At 45.0% G+C, this 22,071-nt stretch overlaps 1 protein-coding gene across 3 annotated transcripts in view; it reads right to left on the reverse strand.

Moving 5' to 3' along the window:
* The window catches only part of TTC33 (tetratricopeptide repeat domain 33), a 96,033-nt gene that overhangs the window by 7,398 nt on the left and 66,564 nt on the right, over positions 1-22,071 (reverse strand). For all 3 annotated transcript variants that reach the window (XM_067545569.1, XM_067545567.1, XM_067545568.1), the window contains exon 4: positions 17,277-17,408. In XM_067545569.1, the coding sequence (XP_067401670.1) occupies positions 17,277-17,408 (132 nt within the window). The remainder of the gene's footprint in view (positions 1-17,276; positions 17,409-22,071) is intronic.

The following is a 22,071-nucleotide window of genomic DNA, read 5'->3' on the forward strand; positions in this document are numbered from 1 at the left end:
ATCAGGATATATCACATCTACTGCCCCCCCCCCCATCCATTAAGCCACTAACCCTGACAAAGAAGGAAATTAGGTTGGCTTGGCATAATTTGTTTTTGACAAATCTATGTTGACTATTCCTTATAACTCTATCATCCTCCAGATGGTTAGAAACTGATTGTTTAATAATCTGTTCCAGTATCTTTCCAGGTATTGAAGTTAGGCAGACTGGTCTATAATTCCCCATATCATCTTTGTTCTCCTTTTTAAAGATAAGTACTCTGTTTGTCCTTCTGGGACATTACCATGAGATCTCGAAGATAATTGTAAACAGTTCCTAGTTTGCTTCAGCTACATTCATAAGCAATTTAGGATGATTTGCATCAGGCCCTGCTGACTTGACTACATCTAACTTATCAAAAATATTCTTTAATCTGTTCTTTCTCTATTTTGGCTTGCATTCTTTCTCTTTTTGTTAGTATTAATTATGTTGAGTATCTGGTCATCATTAACCTTTTGAGTGAAGACTGAGGCAAAACAGACATTAAAACACCTCAGCTTTATTGATGTCATCATCTCCTTCCCCACTAAACAGAGGACCTGCACTTTCCTTCATCTTTCTCTTGCTCCTAACGTATTTAAAGAACCTCTTCTTACTGCCTTGAATGTCCCTTGCTTGGTGTAACTGATTTTGTGCTTTAGCCTTCCTGATTTTGTTCCTATTCTTTTGTACTCCTCCCTATCCATTTGTCTATGTTTCCACTTTTTGTAGGATTCTTATTTGATTTTCAGGTTATTAAAGAGTTCCTGATGGAGCCATACTGGCCTCTTACTATTCTTCATAGCTTTCCTCTTCATCGGGATAGCTGGCAGTTGTTTTTTTAATATTGTCTTTTTGAAAAACTGCTAGCTCTCCTGAACTCCTTTTTCCCTTAGATTTTCTTCTCATGGAACTTTACCTACAAGTTCTCTGAGTTTATTAAAGTCTGCGTTTTTGAAGTTTTGATGTTAAAAGAAGGTTACTCACTCTGTGCAGTAACTGAGGTTCTTCAAGATGGGTGTCCCTGTGGGTGCTCCACTTCAGGTGATGGTGTGTTCCTGCGCCTTTGATCAGAGAATTTCAGCAGCAGTGCTCGTCTGAGTTGCGCACGCGCTGTACTCATCTCACGTCGCTGTCGGCACCTATCTGTCATGAAAAGGTCGATGGATGAGTGACCCCAGTGTTTGAATATGTTCTGCAGGACCACGTTGTTTAGTTCCCACTCATGATCCTGAGAAAATTCTCTGCTCAGCATGTCCATTTAGTGTTTTGACAATGTGGGAGGTACAAGGCTGATATGCTGATATTGTGCTGGATACACCAGTTTGATAGTTTTATGGCTTCGGTGCACAGGGAGTAAGACTGTTTATGTAAAACATGCAGGCAACGTTATCCGTCATTATCCTTATAGTCTCGTTTCTGAACAAGGGCAGGAAGTGCGAACTGTACGCAGTTCCAGGAGATTTATGTGTAACTGTCTCAGAGGCAGACCACCTGCCCTGAACTGCGTGGTATTGTAGATAGGCTCCCCAACCTATCAAGGAGGCATCGGTTGTGAGAAGCATTGAAGAGTCTGTGTGAAAGGGACTCCCATGCACACATTGTGGAGTTGGGTCTGCCAGTGTAGAGAGTCCTTGAATATGAGTGGCATTGTGAGGTGCTTGTTCAGCCGGTGTGTTTCTGTGGTATGTAGACAGTTCTTAGCCAGCCCTGAATGCAGCACGTGAAGATGCGTGTGTTGTACTATGAATTTGTTTGCCGCTGTATGGCCTAATAGTTGGAGGCAGGTCCATGCCGATATGTGTGAATTGTTCAGTAATGAGAAGATTACCTTGATTATGGTGATGAATTATTCAGTGGTAGTGATGCTTTGGCTTCCAGAGAGTTGAGATGGGCCCCAAAGTCCCGTTTCTGTACGGGTATCAGGACTGATTTTTCCATGTTTAGTTGTAATCCCAGCCATGAAAAGAGGGCGATTGTCCTGGGAATAATGTCGATGGCATCAGCTCGGATGGGAGCTTTTAGTAGACAATCGTCCAGATAGGGGAATATTATTACCCTCTGCTTGTGAAGGTGCACTGCCATTACCACAAGAATCTTGGAGAACACTTGCGGTGCTGTCAGAAGACCGAAAGTTAGAACTTTGTATTGGTAGTATTCTGTTCCCAGAGTAAATCTGAGGAACCTCCTGTGAGCGGGATGTATGGTTACGTGAAAATAGGTGTCTTGGAGATCAAGGGCTGAGAACCAGTCCCCCTGTTCCAGTGCTGGTATTATCGTTATTAGAGTGATCATCCTAAATCGTTGGGTCTTTGTGAATTTGTTGAGTTTTCTAAGGTCTAGAATAGGCCTTCAGCCTCCGTTCTTTTTCTGGGTTAAGAAGTAGTAGGAATAAAACCCTTCCCTCTGTGTTGTGGTGGTACCTGTTCGACAGCGCCCAGATGTAGGAGGTGGTTTACTTCTTGCAATAAAAGATGTTCATGAGAAGGATCCCTGAAGAGAGACGGGGAGGGAGGGTGGGTAGACAGAATAGAGATAAATAGTATCGAGTAATGTGTGGATTATTCTAGGACCCATTTGTCTGTGGTGATGGATTTCCACACTGAATAGAAAGGGGTCAAACGGTATCTGAAACTGGATAATCGTTGATGGCGTCACAGCACTGATGAACGGGGGAAGTTGCTCGGGCCCTTGACCAAACCCTCAAAATTGTTGTTTTGCTGAGGGTGGTTGAGATGCTGATGACCGAGGCAGAGACAGTTGACGCCTTGGAGGTCTCTGTTTCTGCCATTCTGTATTGTAGTGTCTCTGTTGTTGTACACATGGGGCTGATCTTGTGCACTGGGAGGCACTTGTTTTTTTCTCGCTGCAGGTGTGTATATCCCCAAGGTATATGGGGTTACTCAAGAATCCTTCAGACTGTGGAGGGCTTTGTCTTTGAGGCGAATAGCTTTTGGCCATCAAAGGACTGATCCTCCACTGTGGCTTGTACTTGCCCGAAGCCAGACAGGTGGACCCGCAAAGTGCTTAATTATAGTGGTGGCAGTCGCACGTCTAGGGAACCATTTTAAACACTGAATAAAGCTATTGGTTTTCACACTGGGAGCTCTGTCTTCAGGCTGAGGACGGATGAAAAGAAACTGAGGGGGGGTCTGGTCACAGGCACTAGATAGACACTGACAATGGCGTGAGTCGGGGACAGCACGTGTGACCCAGGAGAGCACTGCTGCTGAAATTCTCCAATCAAAGGCACAGGGATGCAACATCACCTGAAGTGGAGCACCCACAGGACATTCTTCAAAAAGAACAGATTCTTACTATTTCATTGACAACCTCTAATGCCTCTATGATTTGGAGTAGTGTCTTGAAATTAAGTAAAGGAGTTGCCCTGGTGTCAAGGATGCGTCTTTTGCCAATCCTGTGAAAATCCACCCAAATTTGACCAAGTTCTAAGCTCCTACAAATCTCTGTTTGCATATTTTTGGTAGAGGTTTGTTAGAGGCTGACAACATTATTTTCCAAAGGTTCTGCCTGTGTTGAGCATGCTCCATCCCCACATAGCTCCTATGAGGTGACTGGACTGAGTTTGCACCAGTCCCACAGAATAGCTAACGTTGCTCCATCCCTAAACTGCAAGATATGCAAGAGCTGAGGAGAACTTTTCTTGAAATTCTCTCCTCCATAGCAGGGGCTTCTATGACACCAGGCTAACTTGTTTGAATGCAGAGGGGAAAGATGGGGTGTGAAGACAAAAGAAAGCTGAGACAGGTACCTATAGCCACAATGGCCTCTGACAGCTAGGAGAAATTTCAGGGAAAGCTCTGGGCTGCTGCATGTTCAATACAGATGAAATCTTCAGATAATTTAGTTGCCAAACTCTAACTAGTCTCTAGAGTGAACTTCCTCCATTCATCCTTCCCCTACTACAACTCTCCTCCTTCTCCTCTGTCACAGATGCAGAAATGCATCCTCGCTGTCCAAACCCCTCCACTTGTCTCACTGACCCCACCCCAACTCCTGATTTTCCTCATGCCAATTTAATTTCCTGCCTTATTCTTCTCCTTAACCTCTCACTCTCCTCTAGCTCTTTTCTCTCACATTACAAGCATGCTTTATTCTCTCCTGTCTTTAAAAAACCCTACCCTTGACCACACTTGCCTCTTCAACTACTACTCCCAAATCCCTTTCCCCTTCCATTTCTAAGTTCACTGAACACTCTGTAAACAATCACTGCTTGGAGTTCCTCTCCTCGAGTTCCAACCGCAACCTTCTCCAAATTGGCTTCCATCTTTGGCCCTCCAGTGAAACTGCTCTCACCAAAGTCTCTAAAGACCTCTTCTTAGCCAAATCGCAGAACCAGTACTCCTTCCTAGTCCACTTTTTCCTGTCAGCCATCTTTGACTTAGCTGACCATGATCACCTTCCTCAAATCCTGTCTTCCTTTAGCTTTTGACTCTGTCCTCTCACCTGTCTAATTGCTCCTTCAACATATCCTTTAGAGGAGCCTCCTCATTCCCCCCGCCAATTTTCTGTGTAGGTTCCACAGAGCTCTATCCTTAGTCCCCTTCTATTCTCCCTCTAACCATGTCTCTCAGTAAGCTCATCTGTAAACACAAATTCAGCTACCATCTCTATGCTAGTGACTCAAAGATCTCTTTACTTCAGATCTGTCATCTTGCATCTCAACTAAAATCTCAGTTTGTCTGCCATCTTTTCATGGATGACTAGCCATCAGCTAAAACTCAATGTAGCTAAAACAGAGCTCTTTGATTTCTCTCCCAAACCCTTTTCGCTACCTTCTTTCTTGATTACTGTGGACATTATCATCCTACATGCTAGTGACTCCCATAACTGAGCCTCATCTTCGTCTCAGTCCTCAATCTAGGCCCCCACATTCAGCCTATGTTTTAATCTTGCCAATTCTTTCTGCGTAACATCTCTAAGATATGGCCTTTCCTATATATTCACACAGCTAAAACTCTCTCTTGTCCAGGTGCTCATCATCTCGCATTACAGTGTGACAATCAGGATCTAGGGGAGAACTGCCTAGATTCTGTCACATACTGCAACACCCTTCTTTCTTGCCTTGACAAATGCAATTCCCCCTGCCCCCCATATCCATTCAGAATGCTCTTTCAAATCATTTTCCCAGCCTGTCATTTGGATGTCAACTCACTTTTGCATCCGTCCACAGGCTTCCCCTTCTCTACTGCATCAAACACAAGCAACTTATTTTCACTTTCAAAGTCCTTCAGGACTAACCACTCTCTCCATGTAACCTCTCATTCACTATCAAGATGTTGACTCTGGCCTCCATCCCAACACCCCCCTCCAAACAAGCACCTTTATGCTTTCTCCCATGTTGCCCTTCATGATTGGGAGAAGCCCCCCCGTATAAACATCCAGAAAGCTACCTCTTTATCCTCCTCCAAAAAACAAGGTTACTTACCAGTAACTGATGTTTTTCGAGATGTGTTGCTCATGTCCATGCCACTATAGGTGTGTGCATGCCTCCATGCATGGCTATCCAGAACATTTGTCCCCTTAGCAGATCCCATAGGGCCGGCTCCGGCGCCCACTGGAGCCCCGCACACATGCCGCGGTATATGAGGCGCTGTCTCTCTTTATTTTCAGAAGGACCTTGGGGAGGAGTGGAATGGGTGGAAATGCATACATGAGGGTCCCCATCCATGTTGAGGAACACGTCAAAAATCGACCCAGTCTCACGACCCCAGAGCAAGCAGAACCTTGGACACTTCATGTTTCAGGCTGACACAAACAGGTCCAGTTTGGGAACTCCCCACTTCTGGAAGATCATAGCCACCACCTCTGGGTGCAACGAACAGTCGTAGCAGGGTAGAAATAACCTGCTGAGGTGATCCGCCTCATCGTTCCTCACTCCCGGGAGGTAAGAGGCAGTCAGGTGGAAACTGTGCCTCACGGCAAAGTCCCACAGATGGATAGCTTCCTCCCAGCGGGCCGAGGAGTATGCTCCCCCTTGCCTGTGTATGTAAAACATGGCTGCGGTGTTGTCCGTCAGCACCTGCACCACTCTGCCTGTCAGGAATCGGAGGAACACCTTGCACGCTAGGCGAATGGTCCTCAGCTCCTTCACGTTGATGTGCAGGCGCCTCTCCTCCCCAGAACAGAGCCTCTGAGTGCCTAGGTTGGTGTTGATGTGGGCTCTCCATCCTATATCTGAGGCGACGGAAATTAGGGTGACCAACAGGACCAGTTCCCTGAACGGAACGCCCTTCATCACTGCCCTGGGAGTCTGCCATCAGTTTAGTGAGGCTAAGATGGGTGGGGGAACTGTGATTACTCGGTTCAGTGGGTGTCTGTTCGGAACATATATCAAGGCCAATCATGCCTGAAGTGGTCTGAGCCTCAGGCGAGCTAGTCTCACTACATACGTGCAGGCCGCCATGTGGCCTAACAGCTGTAGGCAGTGCCTGGCTGTTGTGGGGCATCGGTGCAGCTGGGAGATGATAGAGACCATCGCCTCAAAACGTGGCTGAGGCAGGAAAGCTCTGGCCTGGGAAGCGTCCAGGGTAGCCCCAATGAATTTTATTTGTTGCACTGGGGTTAGTGTAGACTTCTGTTTGTTTAGGAGTAACAGCCTGCTGCACGTGGAACAAGTGAGGGTCACGCTTTCCTGCACTTGGGACCTGGACCTGCCCCTGATCAGTCAATCGTCCAGGTAAGGAAAAATTTGCACACCCTTTCGTCTCAGGTGGGCAGCCACTACTGCCATGCACTTGGTAAACACCCTTGGAGCCGAAGATAGGCCAAAGGGCAGGGCTGTAAACTGGTAGTGGGAGCCAGCCACCGTGAAACGGAGAAAACGCCTGTGGCTGAGGATGACAGACACATGAAAGTATGCGTCCTTGAGATCGAAGGCGGCATATCAGTCTCCTGGATACAAGGAAGGAATTATGGAGGCTAGGGAGACCATGCGAAACCTGAGTCGTTTGACATATTTGTTTAGACAACGCAGGACTAATATGGGTCTCAGACCCCCCTTCGCCGTGGGGATGAAGAAGTACCTCGATTAGAACTCATTCCCCCTTCTGCCTTGAGGGACAATTTCCACTGCTCCCAGGTTGAGGAGGGCGTCCACCTCCTGCAAGAGGAGTTGCTTGTGAGAGGGGTCCCTGAAGAGGGACGGATGGGAAGGGTTGTTGGGGGTGTTAGATGTAAACTGTAGGGCATAGACCCCTGAGACTATCCCAAGGACTCAATGGTCCAAAGTGATTTTTGCCCATTCAGGATAGAAGAGCCTTAACCAGTTTAGGAAGGGGTGGGGCGGATCCAGGAGAGCAGTCGGGTTGCCACCCTCGGGCACACCATCAAAATTGCCTCCTCTGGTTGCCCGACCTCCTGGGGGGGCCCTGCTGGGGAGCTGAGGACGAGCTAGGGGGCTGATTCCTTCTTCTAAACCTCCTATTCCTATCCCTATTCCTATAAGGTTGAAAAAGCCTGGGCGGAGGCCCTGGCTGCTGCTGCACCTGGGGCCATGACTGACGCCTGGAAAACTGGGGTGTGTAAAAGCCCAGGGAGCGAAGTGTGGCCCTGGAGTCCTTCAGACGGTGCAACTTTGCATCAGTCTGGTCAGAGAATAGGAACGACCCATCAAAGGGGAGGTCCTGAATAGACTGCTGCACCTCCTGGGACAGGTCCGAGGATTGCAGCCACGAGCACCTTCTCATACAGAGGCGGAGGCTATGGCCCTGTCTGCCGAGTCAGCAGCGTCACAGGATGTCTGGAGCGCTGCCCTAGCTACCGTGGCTCCTTCCTCCACGATGGTGCTAAAGTCTGCAGCCTAGTCCTGGGGCAGGGCCTCAGCCAACCGCCTGAGGGAGTCCCACAGGTTGAAATAATATCTCCCCAGGAGGGCCTGATGGTTGGCAATCCTGAACTGCAGGCTTGCCATGGAATAAACCTTTCTCCCAAACAAGTCCAACTTCTTATTGTCCTTGTTCTTGGGAGTGGACCCTGGCTGACCTTCCCTGTCTCGCTGGTTAGCCGCGTGTACTACCAGAGTTCCTGGGGTAGAGTGAGTGAACAAATACTCAACCCCCTTGGCCAGGACATAATATTTTTTCTTGGCCACCTTTGACGTACGGGCGACTGAGGAAGGGGTTTGCCACAGGGCCTTTACAATCTTAAGAACCCTTTCGTGGACTGGGAGGGCCATTCTCGCTGGGGCAGCCGCCGCCGCCAGCACATTAAAGAGGCTATCTTCGGCCTCTTTTAACTCCTTCACCTCCAGTCCCAAGTTGGAGGTCACCCTCTTGAGCAGCTCCTGGTGCACCCTAAAATCCTCCAGTGGTGTCGAGTGATCCCAGGAGACTGCCTCGTCAGGTGAGGAGGAAGAAGACTGCTGAGGTGTGTCCTGCAGGTTCGTCCCCTCCTGGTGAAGGGTTGCACCCACTGCAGGTCCCTCCATGGGGTCCAATTCCTCATCCGAGGAGTGGTGTCTATGGGCCTTCTCCTGTGCCAGAGGCACGGACTGCACCCCCGATGACATAATGGATTGGGGCCCCGGCCCCATCTGGATGCCCCATGGGGCCCAATAAGGCCATTGTTGTGGCCATTGTCCCTGGGGCTAACCCGGGGCTGACTGCGCCACAGGCTGTGACGCTTTGTGGGGGCGTTGGCTTACCCGACGACTGTCCCCCCTGGGAGACCCTGAGTCATCCTCATAGTCAGAGGCCCTGGACTGGCGGTGCAGTGTACGTCCTTGGTCCCGGGTACCCTTCCATGCCGGGCACCGCCCTCTTGATGCCTCCAATCTGGAGGACAATGACTGCCTCCATCGCCGTGAGCAGTGCCGATGAACGGAGGTGCGCTCTGAATACATAGAGGTACCAGAACGTCATCTTGGTACCGGATTTCCGCTGCCGCTTGCCTTGCAGCCCTGCAGACACCTTCGGTGACCGAGGTCGGTGCCACTCTGAACTCCCTCGGTGCCGAGCCAGACTCCAGCAACCTGGTTCCACATCGTGGACTGCGCAGTGCCAGGTCTTCCTCCGGCGACTGGGTTCCGCGCTGTCTCGGTGTGGGCAAACTCCTCAGTGCTGGGTCCTCCGACGGCAACCAGGTTCTGCGCCGTCTAGGTTCGGGCGAAATTCTCAGTGCCAGGGATCTGGAATGTGAGCTGTCCGAGCGCCGCCTGGCAGACCTCGACCAGTACTGCCTTCTGGCATGCACTGCCTCCGGCGCTGGGGATTGATGTTGGTGCCAAGAGAAAGACTCCACGTCCCACGTTGGTGCAGGTTGGCTCGATGACACCGACCTGAAGCGACTGCTAGGGGAGTGGCTCTGCTCTATCCTCAGAGACCGTCTGGTAGGAGATCTTCCTCCCCCTAACAGGGATCTCCACCGCCATTCAGGGGGACCCAATGGGGTTTCCCCCGTGACGCCGGCCCCTTCTCCTTCGGCGGAGAGGGGGCGGAGGTGGCGTAGGCAAGGCCAACAAGGCTCTTGCTGCCTGAAAAGCCTCTGGTGCTGACGGCATCGGCAGGGGCACTCTCCCACTCCCAGGAGTCGGGGGAGGCTCCCTGAACGGAGATGCAGGCACCGGAGAAGATTCAACGGGTTGGGTCCGGTGCATCTCCGCCCTCGACCCTGTCCGTACTGACAGCGCAGGGAAGTGACCGCATTCCACGCGCTGCTTCTTCCTTTTCGGTGCCGGCGATGTTGCGCGGTGCCGAGTCAAGGCTGGTGTCGGTGGTGCACTCAGTACCGAGGTCACGCTCAGTGCCGAGGTGGAGCGGGCCGGCTTGGACACCGGGCGGAGCGCTGCCTCCATCAACAGGGCTTTCAACCAGATCTCTCGGTCCTTTTGAGTCCTCGGTTTAAAAGCCCTGCAGATGTACACTTTTCTTTTTCTGTGGGCTTCCCCGAAGCACTTCAGGCAACGGTAGTGGGAGTCGCTGAGCGGGAAGGCCTTCCCCCAGAAGGCACAAGGCTTGAATCCCAACCGCTCAAAGTCCCCGCAGGGACTTGCCTTATCACTAACTACTCTTAACAACACTTAACAACTACTTTAACTAAAACTAACTTAGAATATCAAACAAGTCCAAATAAGGGGAATAGTACTTCCAGAGAGCAAGGCTAGTTCCAGCAACCATCACGGACGGAAAGAAAGGAACTGAAGGGGTGTAGGGCCTGCAGCGCCTCATATACCGTGGCATGTGTGCGGGGCTCCAGGGGGCGCCAGAGCTGGCCCTACAGGATCTGCTAAGGGGAAAAAAGTTCTGGATAACCGTGCACAGAGGCATGCACACACCTATAGTGGAATGGACATGAGCAAGCACTCGAAGAACTCCCTCTTTCCATGATGCTTAAAAAAAACCCCAACTCCTGACAATGGTTAAGCCACTGCTGTGCTGAGACCACAGCCTATCATGCTGATTAATATTGTCTCATTGTTCCCTTGCACGTTCCTGTCTTTCTGTATCCGTTTGTCTCGTTTTAAACTTTTATAATAAGCACTCTGGGGGAAGGTTGGTCTTTTTGTTCTGTGTTTGTACAGTACCTAGCACACTGGGGTCCTGGTCCATGACTAAGGCTATGGTAATATAAATAGAAAACAATTCTGAGTAAGGGTGGACTGAGATTTTTTCAGAGTCCTATAATTTAGCCAAATCTCAGCAAATTTTCATAGGAACCAGTAAGAGGTACATCTTAGGCATCAAAGTAAACTTCCCCTTTGCTAAATTTCAAGTCCCTGTTCCAAAACATGGAGGCATTAAAGCTTTGCAGCAAAATGTTTGTAAGAATTCTTTAAGATGGGTAAAAAAAATTTCTTAATTTCTTTATCAGAAACAGCTGAACCATTTTAGCTGAAACTTTAAAAAAAAAAAAAATCAGCATTAAGCAGACACCCAGCATGGGAAATTTCAGACCAAATTGTTAAAGTTTGCAGTTATAAGTGAAAACAGGGTTTTATAATGGGAAGTGTTAGGCAACCTTTATCTGCAGGCAGCCTTACCAATTCTACCTATAATGATCCTAAAATTATTTGTAAAAGAAGATTTTAGGTTTTAGAAAACTGAAGGCATTTTCTAATTTATTGATTTGGAAAATAGGAAAGCTTTGTGGGTAAGTGGTCCCTCGAATTACAGAATGAGCAAAAGTGAGTTTGGTGGGAGCACCTAACTGTATCTAAAACTTTAAAGAGAGGTCAAAGACTGGAGTATCAGAAGTGTAGCAGATTAGGATTGAGGTATATTGGCAGAGCTTTGTGAGAAACACTCCCTATGTCTCATGGTTATAACCTTTTATTTTTATGAGCACCAAATTAATACAAAGAAACATGGTATTTTTTATTATATATATTTGCTCTAGAATTGATGAAAAATGGCCAAAGTTAAATTCACCCAATAACATATTAAAGTAGATTACACATTAAAATATGAAAACAAATCAATTCTAACTGGATAATTATCAACTTTAATATACTGAAGAACAAACTGAAAGTATTAACTATGTCTATCTGACTTACTATTTTGTTGCAAATGAGTCAACTAATGGACTGGCAATGAAAGAATATTTTGTGCCATCAATTTAAGACTGAGTCACATTTCCTCTGTTCTGCGTACATCAAAATGTCTGCACTGCTTCATTAGGTTTTCATTGTACTTCTCTCTTATTTTTGATGGATAATTTAACACTTAATGATCCTTATTACTTACAGATATATTTTCCTATTTTCACTGTAAACACTGCCAGAGAACACTGCACAGATGTTCAAATGTATGGTTTTTTTGGTTGCAATTTTTGGCTACTTCAGATCAGACAGAGGTCATGGTCAGACTCCATTGTTCCTCTCTACCAATTTCAACACCAGGTTGGCTTGGGGACAGGCTCTTGGGATAGTATCACTGCCTCCCATGGAAAATCAATGCATTGGCAAACCGTAAAAACCAAGTCAATACTGTGGATGCAGAGAAAGTGTTGTCTCCTCCTCCTTTTTGGAAAGGCTATCGGTCTTGAAATGACCATCTAATCGTACAAAGTCTCAGGTATGTGGGAAACTTCTCAGCCACTATCCCATGGATCTCAAATATCCACATGGAGTACCTACTCTTCCCCTACCCCCGCCTCCACATCAATAGTGGAAGCATGGCTAGCTCAAGTGTAGTGCTGCCATTAGATTCCTGGAAGGTTAGTGCTAGCCCTAGCTTCATTTCAGCTCCACTTCCCTCAGCTTCCGACCAAACACTCCCTAAACCCTATATGCTAGAATGTGATTGTTGTCGGGGAAATATGTCTTAACAAGAAAAATTGTCTTTCACACCAAAACCTGATGAATATACAGATATACACAGAACATACCAAAATAAAAAACTACAAGCTGAATAATGTAAAGAAAAGCTCAATGCCAATTCTTTGGTGGACACCAACTTCTGCTGGTCCAATAAAAATATTATCTCATCTACCTTGTCTCAAAAATGGTAACTTCTGAAAGTTGATCTGTGCCTTTATTTTGTATTTGTGTACTTAATTAGAAAAGCAAGTATCCACTTATGATTTTAATATTAATGGCAGTTATACCATTCCAATGCTGTGCTCTAAACAGTATTTTACTAACTGCAAAATAATCTGCATATGTGATTATATGGGCTGATATTTGACTGCAAGGTGGGTGAAAGTTGTTGAAATGCAGGGAAATGTCTGGTCTTGCACTCTACTGTAGTTATTATAAGGGAATGATTACATGTTGGTTTCACTGTATTGCCAAAGACAGATTAAACAACCATTTTCCCTACACTTAAGGATCTTCATCAGTAAAATAACTTTTCATGAGGAAAAACAAAGCAGGTTCTGAGTTTTTGTAAAACAAACAAAATATGACTGCTTCACACTGGAACCACTAATTCTGAAGTTACACTGACTATAAAATGGAACACACTATGTTAGCATTCCCTCTGATTATTATATCTTTGTATTTCTGACTAGCTAAATTTGGCAAATGACACAGGAATCCATTTAAAGTCCAGAAATGGTTTATGTCACAATTTATAATAGAAACTTCCAGAGCAACACAAGAGTTGGCTAGATCTATGAGCAATATATATGGATTGATAATATTGGGTATATCTGGCATATATGAATTCTAGAAGAAATGCAATAATTTGTTCTTTGTTGCTCTGCAAACCCCATATTTACAAGACATAATGTTCTATTCCCAATTTAAGAAGGAACAGCAGAGTGCTGTAGAGAGCTCTCATGTTACAATGACTTCATTACTTTTACTAAATATACTACACAACGTTTACTAGTATTCCGTGAACTATTATCAAATAATTACACAACTAACTATATTTGTCAAAATAAATTAAGAAGGAATACTTAGTGTTGGTTTGTTTGGTGTTTGCTCTCTTATTTGTTCATTTGCAAACTTCTGTAACAGTGTTAGTTAGCAAAATTCTGCTTTAGGCTGCTTCATATTTTATTTGTTTTACAAAAACTCAGAACCTGCTTTGTTTTTCCTCATGAAAAGTTATTTTACTGATGAAGATCCTTAAGTGTAGGGAAAATGATTGTTTAATCTGTCTTTGGCAATACAGTGAAACCAATATGTAATGATTCCCTTATAATAACTACAGTAGAGTGCAAGACCAGACATTTCCCTGCATTTCAACAGACTTTCACCCACCTTGCAGTCAAATATCAGCCCATATAATCACATCCCCACCTTCCTCTGACCTAGCAGAGGGAGGAAGGGAAGAGAATCTGATGTGTGAAACAATAAGGAAGAATCTCTAGACCCTGGTCTCACTGCAGTTCTTTCCCTTCAAGCAGTGCAAATGTTCTGGCCATATCTGAACTCTCTATTCCCTGTACAAATACTGCCTGTTAGATCACGTGAAAATTCAGTGTGCACCAAAGCACATGAAAACACCAAGTGGTCCTAACTGGCCATAGCCTAACACAATGGCACAGGAGATACATGGCTTATTAGTATGGTGGGGGGAGCTGGAGGTTCAACCAGACAATTGATTGAAACTATAGTAGAGAGTTATCAGAAACATAGATGAACATAATATGTTGGGGAAGAGGGAACACGGCTTTTGTAAAGGGGAATCATGCCTCACCAATCTCTCAGAATTCTTTGAAGGTGTCAATAAACATGTGGACAAGAGTGACCCAGTGGATAGTGTATGTGGATTTTCAAAAATTCTTTGACAAGGTCCTTTACCAAAAACCCTTAAGCAAAGTAAGCAGTCATGGGAAAAGTCATGGATCAGTAACTAGATAAAAGACAGGAAACAAAGGATAGGAATAAATGGTCAGTTTTCACAGTGGAGAGTGTTAAATAGTGGAGTTCCCCAAGGATCTGTACTGGAACCAGCGCTGTTCAACATATTCATATGTGATCTGGAAAAGTTGGTAAACAGTGAGGTGGCGAAGTTTGCAGAGGATACAAAATTACTCAAGATAGTTAAATCCAAAGCATACTGCAAAGACTTATAAAGTCGGACCTCTTGCAGAACACTGGCTATAGAATTTCACCAGTGATTCAATGTGCCATACTTCAGATATGCATGAGTTTATATGTAAAATATCTTTATCTTGTGATATCAGGAAGATAGAAAATAGACACTGCACATATGTAAGTATACAGCTTTCAAATTTTGATTAGATGTCACCTTTTTTCAAATACAGTAAAGACACTAATCCTCACTGACGCTTTTATTTAAAAAAATATAAAAAATCTTTTCTGAGTAATCCAGCCACAAAAGAAACAAGCAAAAAAAAGAAAACACTTAATATTGATTTCTCATAAATGGCCGAAGAAATGTCAGCCCAAACATTACACCTTTAATGATTTTCTTTTCAACACGACTCTGAATTCCCTGTAAATGTATTATTCTTGGATAATCACACAGCTGCTCAACTCCATGTATTACAAAAGGTCAATAAAATAAAGCAAATATCTTTTTATTTCAGAATCCATTATGAATCATTTTACTGATGGCCTTTTGCCTTCATTACATTTGTTTTCATTAATAATTCTGCTTGGTTATGCTTTCAAATGAACATAGCCGGAAAACTGTGTACACAGATATGAATGTCACATATGTTTAATTATCACAAACATTGGGGTCTTACCCATATTGCTCTTTATTACCGAATAGCTGATTTGAATGATATTTGAGATAGATATTATTAATTATAGCCACCATTTCATTTGTTGTTCCAGTTTATTAGTCTATGCGTTGATGTGAAATTTTCCTAGGAGACCGGTTTTTTAACTTTATAATTCTGTCCAGAGGCACAATGATCAGAAGTGCTGAACTCTGCTTCACTAGACTTATCCATCCACTGGTTTACTTCTGTTATAAACGTCTCCATGCTTTCTTCCATACTAACCATTATGCATGAAATGACCTCCCTGAATTAGTCCAGAAGACTATCATCCACTCCTCCTTCACAAGACCTACTTCTTCTGAAACACTAACAAGGCAAGATAAGTTGAGGAGCAGTTTAATATAGCTATTGTGCGTCTACTCATTTATCAATTAAAAAATGTATATGTGGAACAAAAAATCAAGATTTTCTTTTCTAAAGGGCCAGAATTTACTTTAAGGACAATGTAATTGCCCAGAAAAGTTGTTATTTTTTTAAAATAGGCTATTTTAGTGTACACTTTTGTAAAAAGAGGCTCTGCTAAAGGGTCCAACCTATTTTTATTCATTTATTTTGCTTTACTGTATCTAAAAATGGGTTAAAGAATTTGAAACCATATTTAAAAATGTTTAAACTTGCAAGCTTTCAGCTCAATGCGATTTCAGATCTCTGTGCATTTTATCTTACACAATGTAAGATAGGATTGGAATCAGGGACTATAAGGGTTCTGACACCACCACATCACCACAGGAGGCTTAGGCTGGGCTCCCAAGGGAGGACCCTGTGAGGCTGTGTGTGGCAGAAAGTACCACCCAGCAGGACCTGAGTGGCAGCCCTTCACAGCCAATTGATTGGCCAGTCCCAGTACTTAAACCAGGAAACATAGAGGGGAGTTGTCTGAGGGTATGTCTATGCTGCTGGGGCTGCACGGATCAATGCAGAGGCATCGATTGAGCAGGCTGTGGAGACCCATTCGACTGATCCTGGAAGTGCTCTTTTGTTGACGCAATAAATTCACTCTCTTGAAAAGAGTAAGACTGCGTCGACCAGAGGGATGCTGCGGTATGGCAACGTAAGTAAGTCAACGACATAATGTAGCTTGCGTATCTCCCTTCGATGGCTGGCGGCAGTGTAGACCAGACCAGAGGAACAATACAGACTGCCTGCCTATCTCTGCTCTAGACCCTGCTTAAGATAGACCCTAGACTCTGGCTTCTGACCCTAGTTTATTCTCGACTTCGCTATTTAATTGTTGTCTGTAACCTGGCGCCCAACTCCGATCTCTTGGTAATCCTATCTTACCTACCTCCTGATGCCTGATTTTCGGTCTGCCCACTGGCCTGTCTTGAACTCTGACCTCCTGGTACCTGACTTGGCCAGACTCCTGATTCCTGTTCTCACAAATAGATCTGACCACCCATGTCCCGGTCGTGACACAAAAGCGCCCATCACACTTATACCTGGGCACATGTATCTACATTTCTTAAACACAATGTAAAATTAACTTACCAGTGCCAAACTAGGTATAAATAATAGAGGATTATAATATTTGATTCCCAAAATTAAGCGTTCTAATGGAGAAGACAACTCAACTTTGCTTTCATGTAGATTTGCTAAATTCATAAATTTCTCCTTGTGGGAAAGAGTAAGGCCTTGTTTAGATGAGTGTTTTAGCCACTGATGTAGCTGCAGCTGTACAAACCAACAGTATAGACAAGCTGAGCCAATCTAAACCATAACTTACACAGGTGCAATGTATGTTGACTTCAAAACATTGCAAGCTGTACTGCATCTATCTAGGGAGCTCTACTTGTGTAGTTAGATAGGTGTAACAACACTATTGGATAAATCCCTCATGTGAATAAGGCATATGGCTTTGATCTGGCCAGGTCTTTCACAAACCCAGCAATAAAGATACACAGGAAGTGTTTGTTAAGGAACAAAGTAGGAGAGATAACTGGAGATAAAAATAACAATAATCTTATGCCCTTGTTTACATTCGGGTTTTATAAGGAAATTGAATTACTTTGACATATTGGTATTTTTACTCTATCAGACATGGTTCTGAATTAATGATTTGCATATTAGTCCTTTGATAAAGCTGTTTTCTTACCAGTTCTATTTCTCCTAATCCAAGCTGGGCACGTCCCAAAGTCTGCCATGCCTCCCAAGAATGTGGATTTCTCTGGATGGCCATTTCTGCTGCATTCACTGCTGGGAACATCTCACGAAGAGCCATCAAGACCTATGAAAAAGTAGTAGGCGTAGGTCAATCAGGGATATCCAAAAATCTCATGCAGTTCACAGAAAATCATAAAGAGCTAGCTTGTAATAGCCAGATACCTCTGTTAGGGATTGTGCATAGATACATCAGCTCTGGGGTGTCTCCCAGTTGCACTGAGAGAAGCACAAACTGCCTGCCCTCTTTTTGGCCAACTTGTAGCAGGAGGGAACATGTCAGTAGCAGGACCTATGTGTCTCTGAGCACAGATGCCTCTATTCTGGTTAGCTCCTATGCATATCTACACATGAAACGGGCCACATACTTGACCAACATATGCATCAGTGGTGGATATGACAACAAGCGACAACAGAGCACTGGGTGTTTCGCCTACACAACACTACCTTTCCTCAGAATACTCTGAATCTGACATGCTAGTGACAGTTACTTTTCCTAGATTTCTTTCTTGTTTCTATCATCTTTAAACAATTTCAGCTTCTTCACTTTTTTTTAGTTTTTCTGTAAAAAGTAGACAGAATTGAATTATAGGATAGCCACTAATGATAATGATAATAATACTTAGCATAGCACTTACATGGCACTTTTCATTCATGGAATGCAAAACACTTTACAAAAGCAAGTAAAATATTCCCATTTCACAGATGGAGAAACTGAGGCACAGACAGGTCAACGGACTTGCTCAACGGCATAGTAATTTTTGAAATGCTAATCAGTGACAGCACTTGGAACAGAATGGAAGTCTCCAGCCTGATCTCCTAAACCAACAGTTCCCAATCTGGGGAGCGGGTCCCCCCTTGTGGGGGGCCAAAGATTCCAGGGAGTACAAGCAGCTTCAGTAATATTGAGGTCACTTAGCCCCCCGAGCTCCACACCAGGTGCAGCAGCCCGAGCTCGACTCCAGTCAGAGCAGAGGAGCAGCCTTCCCAAGGGAGCAGCAGCCTTGAGTGCCACTCCAGCCGTAGCAAAAGAGTAGCCTCCCCAAACCCCACACCAACCAGGCGCCCGGCCGGAGAGGAGCAGCCCTGTGCTGGTGGGGTCCTGGAGCAGCCCCGACCAATCCACCAGAACCCGCCTCCATTACCCTCAGTCCATGAGGGATGGGAAGAGGCGGGGCCACATGGGGCATGTGGTGGCGGCTGTGCCAGGGAAGGCTTAGCTTCTTATTCAGGTAAGAGTAATTTATTATATTATTCGTATGTAATTTAGTGTTGTTATTATTATCATCATCATTATATGTGTTTATAAGGGTTATATGTGTTTATGGCCAGTCAGGGGGCAGGGCAAGGTGGGGTGGAAGGGAGAGGGGAGAGTGTTTTACCTAGTGTTAACTAGCAGGGCTTTCACTCATAGACTTATAGACTATAAGGTCAGAAGGGACCAATATGATCATCTAGTCCAGTGTTTCTCAATTTCATTCCCACCCCGGAACCTTTGCGCGCCCCTGCCATACCCAAGGAACCCTTGTGCCCCCATGCCATGCCCTCCGCTGAAAAGTCAAGAAAATCTTGCTCTTTTCGGCGGCGCGGTGTAGCCTTGATTCAGCGGCGTGGCCCCATCAGCTGTTCGGCGGCGCGCAAGCAGCTGATTGGCGGTGCGCGAACAGCTGTTCCGCAGGCGCCGATTTTTGTTAATTTCGGCGGCGTGGTTTCGCTTCTTCATGGAACCCTTCAAATCGTTCCGGAACACCATTTGAGAAAAACTGATCTAGTCTGACCTCCTGCACAATGCAGGCCATAGAACCTCACCCACCCACTCCTGTAATAAACCTAACCTATGACTGAGTTATTAAAGTCCTCAAATCATGGTTTAAGACTTCAAGATCCACCAGCAAGTGAGCTGTGCACCATGTTAAAAAAAAACCCAGAGCCTTTGCCAATCTACCCTGGGGGGGAAATTCCTTCCCAACCACAAATATGGCGATCAGTTAAATGCTGAGCATGTGGGCAAGACTCACCAGCCAGACACCCAAGAAAGAATTCTCTGTAATAACTCAGCACCCACCCTATCTAACATCTCTCCTCAGGTTATTGGCATATCTACCACCAGTAGTCAAAGATCAGTCAATTGCCAAATTAGGCTGTCCGATCATATCATCCCCTCCGTAAATTTATCAAAAAGGTTGGGAATCTAGTAAACTAGTAACATAATTACTTTAATACATTACAAGGCAAAAACATTAAAGATCAAACTCTTACATTATCTTTGGAAGCATTTTTTAAAAAAGAAAAATTTTATTAGAAGGGTAAAATCTATCAAATACACATAAAGCGAACATGAGTAACATAAGTCTGGGAATGACCATTACAAATCACATGACACAATAACAAATACATAATTTCCATTGTAATTAACAATGATTGTTATATTTGGAAGCTCTGGGCTTTGCTACTGCAGAGCACTTTGCCTAGGAATGAAAATTCACCAACTTAAAAAAGTTGCAATTGGTTTAAAATGCAGAGGCCCACCTATTCCGCAGCACAATCCACTGAGAGCATGTTGCCACAGAACTCCGCTCTCTTCACTGGCTCTCGACTGAACAGATAGAAGTTCAAAGTTTCTTATTTTCCAAGCCCTCTGTGGAATTGGCACATGCTACCAGACTGACAACCTCATTCTAAGTTCACTATCTCAGAAACTCATTCCTATGGTGATGGGCACCAGTATAAGACAATGACAGTTACATTCCACTGAAATGATGGAAATGTCACAACTGATAATCATGTGTGAGAAACCATTTTCTCAGAACCTGGCTCACAACTGTGAAAATCACTACCAGAGTAGATTAGAATGACAGTGCCTTCATATCAAAATGACACCCATTTCTTGCACCTATTTGTCCCACAATAAATGAAACCAACAACACATACCAAGTTGACTGTGGATGGACGGGAAAAAAGATACAAAGATTTTTCAAATGTTTATTTTTATTACTTGTAAAGTGTTCTGATAGCACTGTGATAAACACAGTACAAGCACCTATACAGATATTAGCTTTCTGAAATAAAGGTAATAATTTTGTACAAGAGAAACAAAACAAACACAGCATTCCAATGACCACTTTCAATCAAAGTTGCTGGTGTTTTCTAGTGTGACTACACTATTGTTCAATTCAGATATCTGGGTTCAGTTTAAATCCACCTGATGAGTCTTACAACAGAGTTTAAGGGGTAGCTGGAATTATTTTGAGAAATGCATGACTGCATGCCTTTTTTCCCTTTCCTTTTCTTATCATTTGTCAGCTGACCTGCTTTTTAAGGAAAGCCTGCAAAATATTCCACTGATTTTCCAAAATCTTCAGATTGGTTACATTGTTGAATGCACTATTCCTCCCCATCTCCCCATTTACAGTAGATTTTTAAACTGAACCATCCAATAATTATTAGTTGGCAGGTATTCAGACATCCAGTTTAAAAAGTGATCTAGTTTTATTAGCTGCCCAAACTGTACTATTAACAAATTTGCCAGGTTGCCCAGGCTAGTTGGAGGATTGCGTTGTGAATCAGCAATGCAACTCATGAAAGGCCTGTTGGTTGCAAAATATCCAGGACTTCATCCTGGGGTCAGTGACGTTCTCTGCCCGCAGGTTGAATACTGTTGCCATTCACCACAGGAGGTCCTGATACTGGCCATGGTCATCCAGTGGAGAGAGCGATGGAGGGATGAGAGCTTTGTCCATGGAGGATGACGTACCGGTTGGGAGCAGTTGTTCTGGAGGTTTCAGCGATGCCAATGGTGCAGTAGTGCCCTATGGCTCATTGTAAATGGATGGAGAGGCCGCATACTCTGACGGGGGTCTGTAATGGGAAAGGGGAGGTGGCGCACTCTGGTCATAGTAGGGATTCCATACTAACAGGGTTTTTGTTTCCTTTGGGTTGGAGGGCTCTGCGGATATGACAACCAACGCTCCTGTGGCGGCGTGTACATAGATGGATTATATGAGAATGCTTGGCCTGGATCAGATGACAAATCCGACTCTGATTGTTCTGGGAAGAGCAGTGTCATCGGAGCGGGCAGAACCAGAGGTGCAGGTGGTCCATTAGGTTGATGCGGAGGAGGGTGGTGGTAAAGAAGCAGCAGTTGGTTGGCTGGGGATGGTGGTTGCATGATGTCAGAGGAGTCATGCTACTGGGGGGAACCTTCAAGGGGCATGAATAGTTGCGTTGTTGGTATCAGGGGTGTAAGACAAGCAGCCCTGGTGCCTTTTGTATCCTTCATTCTTCCTCTTATACAAGTCCCTGAGGAAGTAATCCCCAAATTGCACTACTCATGTTAGGGCTTGAAGTGCCTGCTAGAGGAAGACGGGGTATAGAGGCCAAGGGACCTCAGTATCACCCTCGAGTCCTTCATGCCATGCAGACTGCTCGGCAAAGAGGACCGTGCCCTCAAAGGGAGGTCCTGAATCGATTGCTGGACTTCTGATGGGAGACCCAAGGATTGCAGTCATGATGCCTGTCTCATAGATACCATTGAGGCCAGTGTCCTGGCTGCAGAGTCCACTGCATCAGAAGACGCCTGCAGAGACGCCCTGGCTACCGATCTCCCCTCTTCCAAGATGGCCTCAAACTTCTGTTTAGAGGAGGCGGACAATGAGTCTCCAAACCTTTCTAGTGACTGCCAGATTTTGAAATGATAACTTCCCAGCAGCGCCTGTTGATTTGCCATTCAT

This window comes from Emydura macquarii, unplaced genomic scaffold (genome assembly GCF_026122565.2).
Source record: "Emydura macquarii macquarii isolate MOO-44397 ecotype Brisbane River unplaced genomic scaffold, CSIRO-AGI_Emac_v2 contig_1045, whole genome shotgun sequence".
Taxonomy (NCBI): Eukaryota; Metazoa; Chordata; order Testudines; family Chelidae; genus Emydura; species Emydura macquarii.